General features: G+C 37.2%; 1 protein-coding gene across 4 annotated transcripts; it reads left to right on the plus strand.

The window, feature by feature from the left end:
* The first annotated feature begins 1,391 nt into the window (after positions 1-1,391).
* Positions 1,392-21,062, plus strand: LOC128226449 (histone-lysine N-methyltransferase EZH2-like). Of its 4 annotated transcripts, none has more exons than XM_052936325.1 (17): positions 1,392-1,429; positions 5,054-5,188; positions 6,362-6,490; positions 7,103-7,222; positions 7,928-8,135; positions 9,784-9,889; positions 10,123-10,286; positions 11,385-11,476; positions 11,902-12,100; positions 12,592-12,767; positions 13,355-13,455; positions 14,032-14,204; positions 15,538-15,713; positions 16,223-16,318; positions 16,718-16,799; positions 20,093-20,258; positions 20,767-21,062. In XM_052936325.1, exons 2-17 carry the CDS (start codon positions 5,066-5,068, stop codon positions 20,825-20,827), a joined length of 2,172 nt encoding a protein of 723 aa, XP_052792285.1. In that variant the 5' UTR covers positions 1,392-1,429; positions 5,054-5,065; the 3' UTR covers positions 20,828-21,062. The 4 variants fall into 4 exon arrangements, with proteins under 4 accessions (XP_052792285.1, XP_052792284.1, XP_052792283.1 ...); XM_052936324.1 differs by having other exon boundaries at positions 1,415-1,481; XM_052936323.1 differs by lacking the exon at positions 1,392-1,429 and adding an exon at positions 1,431-1,451.
* Positions 21,063-21,518: the final 456 nt, after the last annotated feature.

Consider the following 21,518-nt stretch of genomic DNA (forward strand, 5'->3'; position numbering starts at 1 on the left):
GCTAGTGCGGAGCGGAATCCCTGGTGATCTATCTTCTCCTTTTCGACTTGCGCAAACTTCCGATACAAAATGTAAGAGTTCACTACCGTCATATTCATCAGGTAGAAGAACATCTTCCTCAACCACTTCTTGGACTTTCTGATAAGACTGTTGTAGTGACCGATATGATCTAACAGATCGACATCTCCTTTATGTTCACAGTAATCAACAATACACTTCGTTTTTGTAACATTGTCACCATTACGGTAATTCCTCTTTTCCAACAGGGCTATATTTGCCTCGTGAAAGTTATAGTCAGTATTGTAACATCTTGCTTCTCTTTATAGCGTATAGCTAAAAGATTGTCCCTTCTCCTTAACACAACTTCACCTTCTTTCAATTTACTTTTGTTTTTTACAACCAAGGGCACACCTATTCTGTTGACTCGAAGAGTCCCACATGCATATGTCTTGCTACTCTCCAACTCATCAAAAAGCTCAGGTGAGCTATAGTTAATGTCCATGTGGACTTGATTTCCCTTTTGCAAGAGGCCACTCATTGCCATCAAGTTCATGGCAGTACATGATGTCTTGTTTAGGTGGTGAATGTCACCATTCAATGCGACTATGGTTTAAATTCAAATTGCATCATTGTAAGAAGTAGTTTCGTGAGTTAATTTCTAAACTTAAAGATGCACTCAAATAAGATTTACCACAATTAATACAAATGTTTTAATATACCAAAAAGGATGAATAAATGTCGAAAACAATAGTGATTAGTTGTTATGAAAGATAACGAGTTTTATTTGAAATAAAGGTGCAGAGAACATAGTATTTTTACCTTTTCAGACGATAGTAAATGACAGTAATGCACCAGTCAGTTGTAACCACGGCCCCCAGGACCAGAGGTATACCGAGGATAGCGGGGATAATGGGCCGTGTTTTACCTTTCAGGCCCCGCAGTGCCGAGTGAATGCGTTGATTTTGTTTTCGCTCCGATAATAGCCCTACCTTCGTATCCCGGGGTGCGGGAGCATTTGGCGGGGATTTTACCAGCAGTTTGTCCCCACAGGCCGGGGATTTTACCCGGGATTGGCTGGACCGAAAGCCAAAGTCCCCGCTACTCCCCGGACCTAGTGGGCCGTGGTTACTATTGACAGCATAAATGCATAAATATTTTAACACTCACCAATCATTTAATATTTTTGCTGTTCAGCTATTAAATACACGGTTAAAATCTTGTTATCAGTAATAAATATTTTCCATAAATGCATTATTAAGTAAGTAATTCAATGTTTATCACTCAAAATATATGTTTTTCAGACATGTGTATGTATTGATTTTGAATAAGATTGTCACTTTTTAAAAACATCTCGATAGCGCGCTCGATTCATCGAGTTTTTATAAACTGTTGTCTGCTGCTTGCATGGACAAAAGATACGGAAGAAAGGGTACATGTTGTTGTGTTTACAAGTACTGAAATGCTCTGTTTGACCTAAAGCAGTAAATATTCTTTCAAAAGATACAAGAATGGGAAATTTCAAAGACTCTTTGTATTTTTTTACACTTATACATCGTGTTTTCATTGAATGACTTTCGTATCCATTTGTTTCATACCGGTCGGTGGAATTACCGAAATCCTGGTAAATACCGAAATCCCCTTTCATTTTCATAGGTATATACTGTATCGTTTTCTTTTATACGCCCGGATTTAATAATTTATTGCTGAATGTTGTATGCCGTAATTGTTGGAGGTTGGAGAGGGGTGGAGAAGTCGGAGGTGGGGTGGGGGTCGTGGTGACTAAAACCGGGACCCCTTTCATTTACATAAGTTCATACAAAAGAAGAGTATGTGAGGAGGTTCATACGCCGTGGCTTCAAAACTGCATTGTGTTTTAGTGGGTTGTATACTGTATTCCTTGGTGGTTGGAGAGGGGTGGGGGAGTCGGAGGAGTTGGGGTGGGGAAGGGACTGATTAACATTCATATTTCTAAGTACATACAAAAGAGTATGCAGTATGGTTTAAAACTGTATTGTGTTTAAGTGGGTTGTATGTCGTGGTGGAGGTTGGTTGGAGAGTGATGGGGGAGTCAGAGGAGGGGGTGGTGGCTACGAAGAAGTTTCAAAACTACTTTCCGATACTTCATTTCAAAGTGTAGAGGTAATGGATGGTAGGGACTTCATTTCAAAGTGTAGAGGTAATGGATGGTAGGGATCATACTTTACATACAATAGAGTCTGCGAGGTGTGTGCCGTAGTAGTTGGTGGTTTGAGATGCGTGGTGAAGTCGGAGGAATTGAAGGTGGCTATGAAGAAGTCTCAAATACTACTTTCACAAACCTCATTTCAAAGAGTAGAGGTAAAGGAGGGTAGGGCTCGTACCTTACATACAAAAGAGTATGCTAGGGTGTGTACGCCGATATTTAATACTTCATTTTGGTCGTGACCTATATGCCAAAGTTGTTAGTGGGTGGAGAGGGGTGTGGAAGTCTGACGAGGGGAAGGGCTAAATCCCGGGAAGTCCTTTCAATTTCATATATGTTAACGTTTTAACGACAAGTTCAATATCACATTTTATATTTGTTTGATTGCTTTTCGTATTTTTAGTATGTCGTATATTGATTGTTTTAAAGGTGTCTTATTTTTTATTGATATTGCCTGTAATAAGTTGTCTGTTTATTTCGTTGTAAAGCGCCTTTGAACGCGTGTATCGAAAGGGTGCTATATAAAGTTAACCAATAAAAATAATAAATGTGTATTGTGAACAAGTTGTGTGACGAGAAAGGTGAATAATTGGTATCAAACGGGAGTTGATTATACAATTGTCCTTATGTGTATCATACGATTTGTATGTGTCTCAACTGTTATGTGGAATCGCTTGGTATGTTTTATTGAAAGAAATGCAAATAATACAATTTCATTTAAATACCATCACTGCACGTAAATACGAATCATCAACATCATTTTAACATTGGTCACGATAGGAAAGTGTACTTAATGATTAAAGGCATAATATAAGATTTAATATCATAAAGCATACAATTTAAATACATGCAATACTCGTCTCAATATCGATATGGACATGTCATTGTGAGATATTGGTCCATGTTTGTTACCTATCAGTAATGACACCCCGCTGTGACAGATTCTTATCGTGCAATCAGTATTTGGAACCGTGCTGTCACTGATAACTATAATACGATGTGTATACTAAAAATAAGAAAATCGATAAAAAATATAATGTGATATTGAACTACTAGTTTGAAGTTAAAACATTACATATCAATATCTACGATACCAAAATGACAAGCCCCATTAAAGTACACAACTTCTGTGTATTGCTCTTTATCTTTATTACCGTCTGTTGTCTTATCAGATCTCACATTTGAGTGTGTTGCTGTGCAGTACCGTGCGGTGTTTTCCAATACAGTACAATTTTCATAAAAGAAATTGAATGAACAAAGCATGTTATCATACTTCGTTGATTTGGATTACGTTTAAGTCACCCCAACCCCCCCTCCACCGACTCAACTTCCCCTCTCAAACTACCACCAACTACGGCATACAAGCAGTGACACAATGAAGTAATTAATCCCGGCGTACAAACTGCCTCGCATACTCTATTGTATTTACTTATGAACATAAAAAGGGTGCCAGGTTTTACTACCCCCCCCCCAACATACGACTATGTGTGGCATACAACCGGCGATGAACACAATGAATTAGATCATCCAGGCATACGAACCAAGTCGCATACTCTATTGTAGGTACTTTGGAAAATGAAAGGGGGTTCTGGGTTTTCGCCCCCACCACCTCATTTGACTCCCATGCACTACCCTCTCCGACCACGAACAACTACGGCATACAAGCCATAAACACAATGCAGTTTTGAAGCAACGGCGTAAGAACCTCCTCGCATACTCTTCTTTTGTATGAACTTATGTAAATGAAAGGGGGTCCTGGGTTTTAGTCACAACGACCACCACCCCTTCCCCTCCTATGACTTCTCCACCCCTCTCCAACCTCCAACAATTACGGCATACAACATTCGAACACAATAAAGTATTAAATCCGGGCGTATAAAAGAAAACGATATATACCTATGAAAATGAAAGGGGATTTCGGTATTTATCGGGATTTCGGTAATTCCACCGACCCGTTTCATACCACAATCTGAATTAGTAGTGGCCAATTTGTAGAGTCCACTGTCTTTAACACCATTTTACTTACAACAACACTTTTTACACTGTTATAGGATGAAAGCTTTCGATCTGTCTATTTTGCAGCTTCTGCCTAATATATTTTTTTTAAATACAACACACATAGGCTTGTGCACAGTTACTTGGTATTTGGACAGCATTTTTGGCCAGTCGAGCTACCTGATTCAAGCGATTGGTCCCTAGGGTGATCTCTTGGACTGAGAATCATAAAAAAATGTGTTTTAGTACTTTATGATACACATAATAAACAAATAATCCACTTTTGGTCGTTTATTTTTACATATTAAATATTTTTAAATTTCATACAATCTTTATCATTCACAAGTTATGAAGGTTAGCAGATTTCAGATTGAGACATAAGTATGGAAACAAGCTCGGATCTACAAGATTTTTTCGATAAAACAACTGTATACGTTGCATGCAAGGAAGTAATCTCCAAGGTGCAATCGCTCAACAAGCACAAACAAGACGCGTCTTCGCAATTTTCTTTAATAGCTCTGCCAAGAATACTGTTTATACACCGACTCACAAATCTTCGCCAGTAGGTGCATAGGTGTGCGGTGGTTGAACTGTCACTCTGGGACCCTTCAATGTGCTCACACCAGGACCCTGAGTATAAACTACTAACACCACCACCTTCTTCACCAGACGCTGTCTGCTGTCTATATGACAGTCATGGGTGAACTTTTTATTGTTTCAAGGACCGCATCATTCTTGCCTTTTTCATGAAAAGGCAGAATTTAATTTTTTGCCAATCCTATTAAATATTGTAGCATCGGCCACTGCCCTTGTCGCCCCAGCTCCAACACCTTTGTATTGTAGTCATATAAACATCATTGCTTACCTTCCCTTCAGGCACTTGTAACAATGGAGAAGGAAGACAAGTCTTCAACAGATCTAGTAATTGACAGTGAACTGAAGAGATTTGTACGCAATGAATATCTACGCCTGAGAAACCTGAAAAAAAACAGGCATGCAGAATTAGTCAGGGTAAATCAGATCATTTTGTTTACTTGAACATGCAGTGTTTTTTTATGCAATTTACTGCATTCTAAAGGCTGTTTCCCCCTGTGAAAAACTGTCCATTTTCCAAAAATTGTATAATTTTTTCTCAATACGATAAATGCAGTTTACATTCATGATTAAAAAAGCAATGAATTTCTTGAAATATAAACAAAATATTTTACAGCATAATATATACATGCATAAAAAATGTATATTTGCCATTATATTAGCTTTTTTGGCCTGATTTTGTATTTTCCCAAAGTCGACCTTTTTTCCCAATTTGCAAGGTACAGGCAGTAAAAATAATTCCAAAAAAAATCCCTGTGCATATCAGACATGATATATTATATAGTTTTTCATATTATTTTCTCATTTTTTTCGTCTTTATTAATCACAGTGATAAATAAGATTTTTATGCCCCCACAAAGTGGCGGCATATAGGGTTGCCCTTGTCCGTACGTACGTCTGTCTGTCTGTACGTACGTACGTCCCGAAGATTGTTTCCGATCTAATTCTTGAAAACTGTTTGTCCAATCCTCACCAAACTTTAAACACATGTTTGTGACCATAATATCTTGATCAAGTTCGATAGTCATGGAAATCGCTTTAGTCATTTAGGAGTTACGGCCCTTTTTTGCCAAAAATACTTCAAAAATATATGTTTCCAATCTAATTCTTGAAAAGTATGTGTCCAATCCTCACCAAACTTTACATACATGATTGTGACCATAATATCTTGATCAAGTTCGATAGCCATGGAAATCGCTTTTGTCATTTAGGAGTTACGGCTATTTATTTGCAAAAAAAGACTTGAGATTATCCTGAATAATCATTATGGCTTATTTTCTGTGACAAAAAATCGAAGTGGGGGCATCCGTGTCCTATGGACACATTTCTAGTTTATTACAACTTAAAATAAGCAGGTTGATATTAATGAATAATTAATAAACTTCAAACAAAATAAATTTATTTGTTTGAACTGTTGACAGAAAATTTTCTGATTTTATATTTTTGTTATCAGAAACATCGCTTTTCCAGACAAACTCCAGGCATTGTGGTGCTGGAAATATTTATTAAGTCAAATAATTACATAGCAAACAATGATTATCATAATAAAAACATTTATATGTTTAAACAGATTTTGATGATTTTTTTCAGCGTCTATACAGTGAGAACAGAGCAGAAATACAAGCAGACCTGGAGGAGGCCAAATGCAGCCAACCGAGGCCCAGATGTCAGCTGTTCCACAAGATAGACATCCTTGGGTCAACACCTGTCACACACAATGTATGATTATATGGAGCTCTTAATATGAAACATTACAATCTGCTTTTTATCCGTTTTCTGACTAAACTTGCATTGAAAAACCATTTTGTTCAAAACAATACCTCTTATCAATTGATGCCAATGAAACATGAATGGTCAGACAAAAGTCAATGGTTTTCAGTTACTTCCGTGGGAATTTTCAAACATTTTTTTTTAACAAAGCAAATGCAAAGTTAAAACTTCGAGAAACTTAAAGGAAAAAATCACTTACAAATACACTTAATGAAGTCTGTTGTTTTGTGTTTAAGGTGACACATCTGTGACTTTTACAGGGGGTCAAAATGTACCTTCAATCACTATTTAGCACTCAGAGTGAATTGCATTGTCACACACAGTATGAATATGATTTATGTTCCCGGAATTATACATCTTGCAAATACGCAGTAACGCTGCATACCCAGGTATGCACTATACATCGATTATAGACCAACAACAGCGATTGTTGGCGACTTGATGGTAGTCAGTTAAGATCAATTAATTCTACTCAGTGATTGTTACATCACTAAAGTTTCCTTAATATTTGCATTGAAATGAATTCTGAATGAAAAAAAAACGTTTTTAAAACTATTTCAGTGTGAGGTGAGCAGCTGCGTGAAGGAGCTTGCCAGCCAGTCGGTGCCCCTGCGTGTTATGAACAGTCTCAAGCCCATCCCTTTCATGTATTCCTGGGCCCCGCTCCAGCAGAACTTTGTGGTATGTACATATATCTAGTTTGCCAGCCAGTCGGTGCCCCTGCGTGAACACTATTTCAAGCCCATCCCTTTCATGTATTCCTGGGCCCCGCTCCAGCAGAACTTTGTGGTATGTACATGTATCTAGTTGGTGCCCTTGCCAGTTGGTGCCCTTGCCAGTTGGTGCCCTTGCCAGTTGGTGCCCTTGCCAGTTGGTGCCCTTGCCAGTTGGTGCCCTTGCCAGTTGGTGCCCTTGCCAGTTGGTGCCCTTGCCAGTTGGTGCCCTTGCATGTATGAAACCATTTCAAACCCATTTTGAGAATCACAGTGAATTCATCTGTTTTTCTACAAGATGTGTGCTGCAATTCCCCAATAGCAGGAAATCTATTGAAATGGTAGTTTGAGGAGAAATCACAATTTTGTAGGGCTTTTGTCTTGATTATTGTTGGCTCTATATATTCAATTTAAGGTAGATGTAATACAGCCATTTTCCACTGTTTTCAATTTGTCCTTGTAAGTGTTGCTAGCTTAGACACCTTCTAGTGTTGCTAGCTCAGTAGGTTTAGACACCTGCTAGTGTTGCTAGCTCACTAGGTTTAGACATTTCTTCACAACAACTTATCATATATAGTGTTCGTTTGTTTGGAAATTTGAACTTGTCACATTTTGGTAGTTTGGAGAGAATGATGAAATTATTTCTTAAGATGTGTTGTATATCCAACTGTAGGTTGAGGACGAGACAGTGTTGCACAACATTCCATACATGGGAGACGAGGTGCTTGAGAAGGACACCTCCTTTATCGAGGAGCTGATCCGCAACTATGATGGGAAAGTGCATGGGGATAAAGACAAGTCCCTGCTCGATGACGAGATCTTCGTGGGCCTCGTCAGTGCTGTGGCTAACTGGCTTAGGGAGAATCACAACATCAAGATAGGTTGTTGAAAGTTGATGAATTTATGAACATTTAAACATTTTTTCTGAAACTCGTAGTCACTTGCAAAAACAACTTGTGGAAGTATTTTATTTGGTTCATATTGACTCAGATTGTGAGATTGCTGATGAAGGTATCAAGTGCAGTGTTATTTTTTGGCCCATTTTGGGGCTAAAATTCATCCCCATTCCCCTCCTAAAAATGCATATATTTTTCCCCAACCCATGTATCCCCTTTAAAGAAAAATTGTTTGTTTGAGGAGCATTGAGCTCCAACCATTTGGCAATTCTAGCAATATACATCATCCGCACTCCATGATCATAACCTATATAATTGGCTAGAGAAACTTCGTAAATCTTGAATATTCATAATTATTTTCCGACCAGTGAAATAGCCGATAATAAAAAGGAAATAATCTCCTTTGTGAAGAGCTATCGGCATATTTAGCAATATCCTGCCTAAAATGATTTGTAAGCCGTGAACTCATTGCATTATTTCAAAACGAGATCACATCCATTACTTCTCAGCTATTTCTGCACCGCATGAGGTGTGCCTCATGCGACCAATCAAGCGCTAGATTTCACCTTATTAATTATTCATGAGTATGACGTTTTTACAGCTGATTTGCCCAGGGTATCATAAGTTATGATACGCTGGGGTGCCGTGGATGGTAATATAGTGCCATTCATGATTTTTTTGATAAAAGGTTCGAAAAAAAGTTGGAATATTATACGAAAATGTTAGTATTTTTCCCTTTTTGCAAAAACAATGCTATTTTTCTCATCATACATGCCATATCCCCCGGCGGGGGAAAAAATCCCCCGGTGGGGGAAAAAATCCCCCGAAATTTCGATCCATCCCCCGGTCTCCCGGCGGGAGATAAAAATCCCCCGGAATTATTATTATTATTTTTTTTTTTTTTTTGAAATTTTACATCAGGCAATAATGACAAAGTGAAACCACAGTATGTGAGTGTAACTGAATGTACAAATCCACAAGGGTGAATGCCAAAAGGAAACTTTTACAACAAGTGATCAATTACTTTGTAGTAATTACATGTATCAAAGGCAAAGAAATATTACTATTTTGGAAGGAAGAAATTAATAATATTTATTCTATTCTCTTATTGTCTGAAAGTCATCACAGCTGATAGAATTAAGCACAATTTTTTAAAAGACTTTGGAGGAAGGTAAATTTAATTTAATTGTCTCGAAAACATATTTTTGCAATGACATATTTTGTTCTGCAAGTGCATTACAGTATGACATGACAGTGTATCATAAGAAAATGATAAATCATGACATAAAATAATTCTGTATAATGAAAAAGTTAAGAGGTTTTCAAAGCATATGTGAATACATTTTCGTACTTGCGTCTAAAAATACTTTAAAATTTCGCCAACTTAGACCTGCTAAAAAATTCCCCCTGAATACAACCAAAATCCCCCTGAATTTTCAGCCTTTTGAACACATCCCCCTGTATGGTCTCCAGAAAATATGGCATGTATGACCACCATTCTCTTAAAAGTGGGAAAAATCACTGTGTATGTTTTAAGAGTCAGATCCACGAGGTGAAATTATATTAAGAAAACTATTCATTATTGAACATTGTGATCTCTTATAGCAGTTTATGTAATTGATATCCAATACAGAGGAGGGCGAGTTGAGTGACACATCTCCGCTAGAGCAACCAGAGGTGTTTGAAGCCATATCTGCAGTGTTTCCAGAGAAAGGAAAACCTGAGACACTTAAACACCTGTATGTACACATTGGTACTTGTTCAAATGATTGTTACCTGGATATTTTGTTTGATAAACATCTCTTTTTTATCAAAGACTGCATGAAAAAATACATGCATAAACTGATTTCTCAATATGTTATACAAACTATCATGGTTGATGTCAGGATATGATTTTGAAAGTACAAAATCCATCCTACTATATGAAAATAAGCACTTGATGACCTCTACATAAAATGTAACACACTGTCAGGTACCGTGATCTATTGGACAAGAAGGACCCCAGCACCCTGCCCCCAGAGTGTACCCCCAACATTGACGGCCAGGACGCCATGTCCGTGCCCAGGGAACAAACAATGCACTCATTCCATACACTCTTCTGTAGACGATGTTACAAATATGACTGCTTCCTCCACCGTGAGTAACACATTATTAATGTTCAATACAGTGGTAATATAAAAGATTTTCTCTTTCGATTAAAAGTTGTCAAAGTATTAAAATAATTAGGGATGGCAACGAGTAGTAAAATTGGTACTCGATTACTCGGATAATCTTTCGATCGAGTACTCGGGTACTCGATTACTCGGAAAAATTGAATTTGTTTTCGGGAAAGACAAGATCGTGTTTACATGTATCATTCATGACGTATATTGTGCGTTGGTCGTATTAATGGTCATTTTCGACTTTCATTATGTGCTTTAACAAAAAATTAAATAAAAGGAAAACAAATGTTGTTTCATGCTTTTAATTTTGTCTTTTTCATTTCATTGTAATGATTTTGTATATAAGTTTAAATTGCAAATTAGCTACAATGCAGCTGGAAAGTTAAACCCGGATTTTATTCGAGCGTCTAGATAATCGAGATTGCTAATCAGTGCTAATTGGATATAGGGGCCCTTTGTTGACAGTCTGAAACTCTCAACTAATTTATTAGGGTCAATTGTGTACACAGCGGGGATTAGAGGGACCGTAAATTGTCCTCTTGACAACTAACCAGATCTGATTCTTCATCTGTATATGTATTTGATGATTTTTATAGATTTTTTTCGAGTAGTTATTTGGTACTCGAGTACTCCAAAGATCGATCGAGTACTTGGGTACTCGTTGCCATCCCTAAACATAATACATGAGCATGAATGGTATGATTTCATTCACGAGGTTAGTGGATGTAGTAACAGTTATGTACCATATTGTCAAGGTAAGGGTTTAATAATTAGCATGTGTATATTTGACTATCATTATGATTTATCGGCTCATTTGGTATTGCACAGTATGATATTTGCCTACTGGTTACTGTTTTAATATGAGAATTAATGGTTAAACAAAAACAAAGAAAATGTTTTTATATGTGGTATAATAAATGTGGTACAATAAATATGGTAAATTGTATCACTACTGTTTACCAATTATGTATGCCATATTTTGTATTGATATTAATGTTGTTTTCAAATAAATACCTCATCAATTAAACATTAGATTCTTTGGCTCATAAATTAGCCTGCTTTCCTTCTGTAGCTTACAGACCCCACCCCAGCAAGGCAATGAGGAAGCCACCAGAGAGGAAACAGGAACCGGAGCCCTGTGGTCCTGCTTGCTTTATGCACCTGGTAAGCAGGCCAGACTGTAGTATTTTGTTTATTATTGGGGCAATTTGATGTTAAAATCTGCATTCAGGGTTTAAAGCCTATAACTATTTCATCACATTAAACTTCTTTATCCCTACTTTAGGCCTGAATCCCTCATACTCATAGTAAATCTGCCGTGTGGGATTCTTCCACACCATCTTCGTCTATAAAATGTTGACAAAAAGAATATTTAAAAGCTGTTAAAGGTCAATACTAATATTGTGATACGGGAAATCAGTTGTCTACCTCTCCTCAATGCGTTTGGAGGCACTCGTAATCTCTTCCAATGCTCTCAAATATTGCTTTTTTCCCTAGGTGAATTTACTATAGCATTAAACAAGACAGCTTATACTGTTTGAATACAAACTCAAGCTAAAAACAGCTTAAATTTGAATTTAATTTTGTAGACTGGCTATATTGAGAAGGAAGCTTCTGTTGGCGGTGGGTCAGGGTCAGACCAGGAGCGCTCTGAGCGGAGTCGCTCACCCCTGCCGGTCGGGGGGAAGTCGGAAAGGAGCAGCTCACCTGTCGGCGGGACTAAGAACAGGAAGAGGAAGGCCAATGGCACCGCTGGCAGTGGCAGTGAGGACAGCAATGATGGGAGCGGTAGGTGGGGGTGTGGAATGGGGAATGGAAATGGGAAGTCAGACCTCGATACATTGTGGACCTTTTCTTTGTCTAGATAATTGGATGTCAGAATGGCACTCAAATCTAAAAAGTCAATGCTCAATTTGTGATGTTTAGTTTTGAAGTTTCTTTTGTTCATTTATGAGTGTTTTAGAAATAAATGGTATTGAAACAAAATATCCAGTCCTATATTATAGGATATCATAAATTGTAATTTATGTCTCACTAGTAACAGCCAGGAGGCGGAGCCGATTCAATAAAGATCATAGATGTAAATTTTGTGTCATATTTTTGCTGTTTTGCTATGTATTTATTCATATTAAACTTCAGACAGTAATAAAGATGAACACAAAATTGAGAACATGAAAGAGAAACAAATAACCTTACGGCCATGTTCCTACAGATTAAAGATATTTTAAGTTACAAGTAACACCCTTTAATCTATATATTTGTTTATGGTTTAATGTTAGGGTCAGTCATGAAAATGAAGTACAAAAGTCTTGAGCAGCGTTTTCCTATGAAGGAGAAGAATGTTCGTTTGGAATGGACAGGCGCAGAGCAGTCGCTGTTCCGTGTCCTTACAGACATGTACCGCTCCAACTACTGTGCCATCGCTAAACTCCTGTGGGAAAAGTCGTGTAAACAGGTGAGAAGAATACAGAAATCTTTGACAAGAGTTGTGGTATTGAATTGGTACTGTCATAACCTTGGCATTAACAAGGTCAGTTTCATCATTGTTGTTCTATTTTTTTATGTGGCATTAACATGTGACAATGGGCCGATTGTGCAGAACTTTGTTAAAGTTAACAATTGTTAATGTCATCATTGTTACCCTTCAAATTGTTACTGCTATGGTAGTTAAATGGATTCAGTTGTGATTTGAAGTATTTTTAACAAGATTTAAGCCAACTGTTTCAGGTGTTCTTGTTTATATTTAAACATTTGAGCACATAATGAAATATTTCACATTTAAAAGTTAAGAATGATGTCGTTAATCACGTTAACTTAAACAAAGTTCTGAACAATTGGACCATTATGTAAAAGTTTATGTGTGGCAAAGCCCATTAATCTGGCTGTGAGAAACAGAAGAGTGTTTCTTTGCTTAAGACAAACTGTTGCAACTTCTTTCTCAAGACCATCTGTCAGGTTATGAACTTGGCAAACATTTATTGCTAGTCTTACTCATCAACTTCACACAAGTCCATAATAAGAAATTTAAAACCTCCATTTCAGGTGTATGAGTTTGCCAGCAATGAGATGAGCCACCTACAGGAGCTGACTGAGGACAGCGAGAAAACACCCCCACGTAAAACAAAGTCAAAGAAGAGACCCATGTAAATGAAGGCTCTTAATTTTTTTTTATCTACTAGAAAACTGATAGCTTTTAATTTTTGATGAAACTTTATTTTGATTCGTTGTAATATGACTGCATAACTGGACTATTTTCACAGTGTTTAAATGTAACATTCTTTGTCTTAACTGACGGTGTCTACGGTGTTGTCAGCATCACACTGATGTTTTTTATCAATAACTTTTGAATGGCATGTAAATTGTCTTCAATTAAACTTGGTATGTACATTGGTCACTGTTAATAGATGCCCTCTATTTGATGTAAGCATATTAATGACCATGGTAACCTTAGAAATATGATGTGAGCGCCGAAAAGCAACACATCACAATTGCGGAATTCTAGTTTCTATTTTTTATTTCATAATTTAAAACCTCATGACATTTTATGATATAAAAATAATTTATAAGTCTAGATTGGGCAACACATTATTTTATCATTTTAATTTCTATTTATTTTAAAAACATTTAAATCTTAACACTGTCATTTAAATTGGTTAGCATTAATACATTTACAAATTGTGAAACTAACAATAATACTTTTTACCCATTATTACTTACAGAAGCAAGGTGTGGGCACTGCACTCAAAGCGTGTTCAGATGAAGAAAGACAGTAACATGAAGGTTGTGTCCAACTATGTACCATGTGACCACCCTGGCACGCGCTGTGACGAGACCTGTAACTGTGTCATGGCACAGAACTTTTGCGAGAAGTTCTGTCAGTGCAGTCCGGAATGTATGTGCATAAGCATGTAGTAGTTATAGTTGATGGTTTTTAATTATCGTATCTGTCATACCCCTTTGGCATGAAAATGTTTTCCAATATTCTTCTAAGTAATCCAACCTTAGGAAGAATCTTACCCGGAAATATGCTAATTCTCTGCCGTAAATGGTAACCAAAAGTACATTATACTTGTAGTTATAACAGTTCGTATATTTGGTCTTTTTTCACCTGTTCATTGATGCTAAAATGATCGATTTTGCATTTGTTGATGGCCTAAAATCTTTTTTGTTTAGCTCGACTATTCGAAGAATAAGGAGAGCTATCCTAGTCACCCGAGCGACGGTGTCGGCGTAACCACTTATGTTAAAGTTTTTGTAAGAGTTTGTATACCACTTCAAATATTGTCGTATGGCTTTGAAACTTTGCACACTTGTTCAACATCATGCCCCCACCCTGTAAACAGGAGGAGGTAACTCTATCAAGCATTTTGACAAAATTATGCACCTTTTTTTTACTTAGAATTTACGTTAAAGTTTGCGTACCACCTCAAATATTTTCAAAGTCCATTGACATCTGGCTTGGAAACTTTGCACGCTTGTTCACCATCATGCCCCCAACCTGTACACAGGAGGAGGTAACTCTATCAAGCATTTTGACAAAATTATGCCACTTTTTCGACTTAGAATTTATGTTAAAGTTTGCGTACCACCTCAAATATTTTCCATTCAATTAATGTAAATATCTCAGCACATCATGTATTGCATTAAAGTCTAATCTAACAGTGATCCATGCATGTTTCGCCAAAACGTTTCAATCCATACACCGAAAAGCGGCGGAATAGTCGAGCGCGCTGTCTCTGTGACAGCTCTTGTTTATTGCTGCACAAAAAAAGGTTTCAAATGGATATCAAACTAATATTGGGTGACAACGAATCAAAAATTCACATATTTCTAAATATGATTCTGTAATTCCACTTGCTTTTCCAGGATATTAGGATATGTTTTGATGTCTGTTAGGGAAGATTGTGCAAATGATACATGTACCATGGTTTAAGTATAGTCAGTTTACTAGGAGTCAAATGTTAAAACTCGCTCGTATGACTCGAGTGCTTCATCATTTTATAGCATGCCCTTGACTTAGGTTTCAAGCCAAGAGGTCCCACCTTTGTGTTTTCACCGAGGTTACAGATTTTTGACTTGAACCCCAGAATTTGTGACTACAAGAAGCAAACCTAAGCAAGAGTCATAATTCAGCATTTACCATCTTCATAATAAAACTAATATAAAATATTTCATTTAGAACACGAAAGAAAATTGAAATGTTTATCATACATGTATATTGGTAGGTGAGAATCGTTTCCCTGGTTGTCGGTGTAAGGCCCAGTGCAACACGAAGCAGTGCCCATGTTACCTGGCGGTTAGAGAGTGTGACCCTGATCTGTGTCAGATGTGTGGGGCTGACCAGTTCGACACTGAAAAGATCTCATGCAAGAATGTCAATGTCCAGAGGAACCAGAAAAAGGTTATTAGGATTACTGTTATCTTTTTTGCAATGCATAAAATCTTTACACAAAATTTGATACGCTGAAAGCAAAACAAAGTAAAATGAAATCATTAAGAATGTAACTGTAACATAAATACATGTTAATATAATCTGTGAGTAACCAGAAAGTACAAATTTTATCTTATCCTTTTTTCTAAAGAACTGGGTATTATCCTTTGCCTTGATGGTGGAGTTTGAATTGGTGGCACACAAAAACTTTTCCCTTTGTAAGAAATTGTTCAAAATATTCAAACTTGGTACAATTGTTGTCAGAGACAAAACAACACGCAGGAATAGCAGGGCCCATTACTCTGGGTTTTGTTATTGTTGAGTTATTCCCCTTGTACGACTTAAAAGAATAACAGAATAGCATTGTGTATACAGACTAAAAATACTTCACTGTTTATACTTTGTTATTTTCAACAAAGGTCTGGGACTGTGGATTATTTTGTTCTACATAATATCTTACATGTCTTGTAAACTTACAGCACCTGTTGTTGGCACCCTCAGACATTGCTGGCTGGGGGATTTTCTTGAAGGAGTCCAGTGAAAAGAATGAGTTCATCTCAGAATACTGTGGAGAGGTATGTATGCAGGAATGAAAGTTGGAGGTTCTAAATTTCAGGATAAATCAAGAAATCTGGAGTCAGATCTTTTAACTTCAGTTGTAGAGATTGTTTTTGTTTGCATTTTTGAACACCCTTGTACTTTTGACCCAGAATTTAGCAAGTTATTTCTAATTGTTAAGAAATTAAAATATTGGATGGCATGTAGAAAACCTAGTCTATTCAACAAGAGCAAAAAAAGAATATGTAAAAGTTAAGGAAATTCATGTAGAAATCTTGGAGGTCCGTTGTTGGTTTGTAGAAAATTCAAAAAATAAGCAATAGACTTCTACATTAGTCATGAAGTTTCTCATGATTAACTACATTGTAAGTAGACTTGTTACTGTATGTGATTGAGATTCTTCCCTGCTCTTCCAGGTGATATCCCAGGATGAGGCTGACCGGCGGGGCAAGGTCTACGACAAGTACATGTGCAGTTTCCTCTTCAACCTCAATAATGGTAATGGATTTGAAGTTGTGTTTCAAACATGTACATAAATGCTTATAAAGTTTAGTACATAAGCATGTGTCCAATTAAGTTTACATACCGGTACATATATTTACATTCGCCAAGTCCTCTGTCTAGATAAATCTTGACATTCATTAGCTCGACTATTCGAAGAATAAGGAGGGCTATACTATTCACCCCATGGTCGGCATCCGGTTAAAGTTTTAGGGCAAGTTGGGATTTTCACTTATAAGTCCAATACCCTTCGTTCAATTGACTTAATACTTCACACAGTTGTTCAGGGCCATCACATGATGAGGTTAGATTACTCCATATTATCCTTTACACAGATTATGGCCCCTGATTGACTATGGAACTTAGGTTAAATTTTTAGGGCAGGTTAGAATATTTATTAATAACTTCTATACCCTTCATTCAATTGACTTAATACTTCACATAATTGTTCAGGACCATAACCCAATGAGGTTACATAACTCCATATTGTCCTTAATACAAGTTATGGCCCCTGATTGACTTAGGTTAAAGATTTAGGGCAAGTTAAAGTTAACGGCAAGTTGGGATTTTAATAAAAAAAACTTCTATACCTTTCATTCAATGCACTTAATAAAATTCAAAATTATTTACGACCATCTTACAACAAGAAACATAACTCCATTTAACACTAAATACAAATTATGGCCCTTGAATTTAAAAAATAAATAAATAATTTTTTATTTTTTTATTTTTTTTTAAATTTCTTTTGAAGGGCATATTTGTATATTCTTAACCACAATTTCATAATGGGAAATGAAGTTATTTGAATGACTTGCGTCATTGTTCGGGCGGGCTGGTGGGAGGGCAGCATCAAAGTCACCTTATGTATTGAATAATTATGTCTCCCCCTCTCTGGGGGAGACATATTGTTTTTGCCCTGTCCGTCAGTCCGGTAGTCCGTCAGTCCGTCCGTACGTCACACTTCGTTTCCGATCGATAACTGGAAAACCGCATGACCTAGGATCACCAAACTTGGTAGGGAGGTTGGTCGTGAGGTGTAGAGGATCCCTATTGTTTTTGGGGTCACTAGGTCAAAGGTCAAGGTTGCGGCGACCCCCAATATAAAAAACATTTCTGCTCAAAATCTTGAGAACGGTTTGACCTAGGTTCACCAAACTTGGTAGGTAGGTTGGTCATGAGGTGTAGAAGATCCCTATTGTTTTTGGGGTCACTAGGTCAAAGGTCAAGGTCGCGGCGACCCCCAATGTAAAAAACATTTCCGCTCAATATCTTGAGAATGGTTTGACCTAGGTTCACCAAACTTGGTAGGGAGGTTGATCATGAGGTTTAGAAAACTCCTATATTTTGGGGGGTCACAAGGTCAAAGGTCAACGTCGCTGTGACCTCTAATGTAAAAAAATATTTCCGTGCAATATCAGGAGAATGCTTTGATCTAAGTTCACCAAACTTTGAAGTGAGGTTGGTCATGATGTCTAGATGATCCCAATTGTTTTGGGGGTAACGAGGTCAATAGTCAAGGTCGTGGTGACCTTCCATGTAAAAATCATTTGCGTGTAATATCTTTATGTCTCCCCCATTCATGGGGAGACATATTGTTTTTGCCCTGTCCGTCAGTCAGTCCATCAGTCTGTCAGTCAGTCAGTCAGTACGTCACACTTCGTTTCCGCCCAATAACTATAGAACTCTTAGACCCAGGAACTTCATACTTGGTATGCTAGTTGGTCATGACTAGTAGATGACCCCTATTGAATTTGGGGTCACTAGGTCAAAGATCAGGGTCAACGTGACCTTGAGGTGAAGAAACGGTTTCCACTCAATAACTAAAGATCCTTTGGGTCCAGGAACTTCATACTTGGTATGCTAGTTGTTCATGACTATTAGATGACTCCTATTGATTTTGAGATCAAAAGGTCAAAGGTCAAGGTTACCTTCAGGTAAAAAATGTTATGTTGGCAGTGACCTTAAGCTTAAAAATGGTTTCTGCTCAATAACTAAAGAAAGCTTGTACCCAGGAACTTCATAGTTGTTCATGACTAGTAGATGACTCCTATTGATTTTGAGATCAGTAGGTCAATGGTCAAGGTCACCGTGACCTTGAGGTGAAGAAACTGTTTCCGCTCAATAACTAGAGAACGCTTGCAACCAGGAATTTCATACTTGGTATGCTAGTTGGTCATGACTAGAAGATGACCCATATTGATTTTGAGATCACTAGGTCAAAGGTCAAGGTTACCTTCAGGTAAAAAATGATACGTTGGCGGTGACCTTAAGCTTAAAAATGGTTTCTGCTCAATAACTTAAGAACGCTTGTACCCAGGAACTTCATTCTTGGTACGCTAGTCGGTCATGACTAGTAGATGACCCCTATTGATTTTGAGATCAGTAGGTCAAAGGTCAAGGTTGCCATGACCTTGAGTTGAAGAAATGGTTACCGCTCAGTAACTAAAGAACACTTGCACCCAAGAACTTAATACTTGGTATGCAAGTTGGTTATGTAGATGATCCCTATTGATGTTGTGATCAGTAGGTAAAAGGTCATGGTCACGATGACTGTGAGCTGAAAAATGGTTTCCGATCAATAATTGAATAACGCTTGCGCCCAGGAACTTCATACAATGCAAACTTCGTTTACATTTTCCATGATTAATCAACAACACTTTCTTCTCTTCACTATTTAATATAATCGAATAAACCAAACTTCACTGTTGGTTTGTCTCCAGTCCAAGGTTACAAATTTCATGTCCATCATTTATTTTTTCTCAGCTACGACCACACAATAGGGGAGACAAGCGCTTTTTCAAAAAAGCAATCTCTAGTTTTAGTTAGGTTTGACATAAATAAACCAAACTTGGTAATCTTACATCGTTAATGTATTCACTTCTAAGTCAAAGCGGCGTTACGACAGCTCTTGTTTTGTATAACACTCAAGGAGTTATGACATCATTGTTTACTTCAATATTGCGCTCCGATTGGATTAGCGTGACGTCATTTCACCAATGATATACGATGTTACAAAAATCAGCTATTCTTTTATATAAACATACGTTGACGGTCACTCTCCTTTAAGAACAAATACTCAATTGCAGAAGATACTTCTAATTATTAATAGGAATGAATATTTTTTGCAAATGTAAATATACAAGTATTGATATGTGCTTCATGGAATTTGCTCGCGTGCCCTACTGTGTTCATACAGCATAAACGCAAGAAAAAATGTGATCAATCCTTAATTAAACATTAATTACGTATAGATGTGAGTTGTAACGAATAATTGTTTGTGATGACTTTAGACTTTGTCGTGGATGCAACACGTAAGGGGAACAAGATACGCTTTGCAAACCACTCCATAAACCCAAACTGCTACGCCAAGGTGATGATGGTGAACGGGGACCACCGTATAGGGATCTTTGCCAAGCGAGCAATACAAGCAGGGGAGGAACTCTTCTTTGACTACAGGTGAGCGCTAAAAGTGATGTTGTTTTTGGCCTAAATGCAAAATGTATCAAGTTTATGCATTTATAAAAATGTGCATCAAAATTAGTGTTATTTATTTAGAAAATTATCTCATAGTTTGCAGGGTCACAAGGTAATTTACAATATTAAAGTTTTTGTTTTGATATACATATTTGAGTAAGGAAAGACTATGGTCAATACAAGATACAAGTAGCAAAGCCATCATAATAGTTTTTAGCTGACATCTGTTTTTGGAAGAAAAAAAGTCAATGTATTGTCATGACCTTTGCATCGGGTCATAACCCAGAAACTTTCAAGATATTCAAATGAAACTTTGTACACCTGTTTCCATAACTCTACCTTCAATACTCATGGAGTTATGTCTTGACTTAAAAAAAAGAGAGAAGAGTATTAGCATTTGCTTTGTGGTGCTCTTGTTTTTTGGTTAGAGAGCCACTGCTAAAGGTTTTCATACGTTGCGTTACAATTAACCAAAATGTATATTCTGCAGGTATGGACCCACCGAACAACTGAGGTTTGTGGGGATTGAGAGAGACGTGGAAATGACATGATGTGTTACTGTGTACAGAATATAACCTCATATCTGACAAGATGTTAAGGTGCAAAATCACACTGAAATCTGTCTGTAAAAAAACATTATCATGCTGAAAGTGTACTAAGGCTCCCAACAGAAAACAGAGAACAAGATTGCATGGAAGGTTAAATTGTAATAAATACTTGAAATAGTTTTGTATGAAAACTTGTTTATCAACATACATAATTCTTAAATAAAATGTTTGCATTTTATGATTATTGACTTATGTTATTTTCCCCCCTTTCTGAATTGAAAGTATACTTCAAAGTATACTTTAGTGTTTTACTATAGACATTCAAGAGCACTCCTAGTTCACACAGTCACAATCTGATATTGCTAGTTGCTGTGTTAAACTCTGCTAGTGGTGGGTTTTCCGTGTTGTACACTGCTAGTAGTGGGTCTAGTGTGTTTTCTGCTAGTAATGGGTCTCCCGTGTTGTACACTGCTAGTAGTGGGTCTCTCATGTAATACTCTGCTAGTATTAGGTCTCCCATGTAGAATTCTGCAAGAATTAGGTCTCCCATGTAGAATTCTGCTAGTATTGGGTCTCTCACCTAGAATTCTGCTAGTATTGGGTCTGCTATGTTGTACTCTGCTAGTAGTGGGTCTCATGTTGTAATCTGCTAGTAGTGGGTCTCATGTTGTAATCTGCTAGTAGTGGGTCTCTC

This window comes from Mya arenaria, chromosome 3 (assembly GCF_026914265.1).
Source record: "Mya arenaria isolate MELC-2E11 chromosome 3, ASM2691426v1".
Taxonomy (NCBI): domain Eukaryota; kingdom Metazoa; phylum Mollusca; class Bivalvia; order Myida; family Myidae; genus Mya; species Mya arenaria.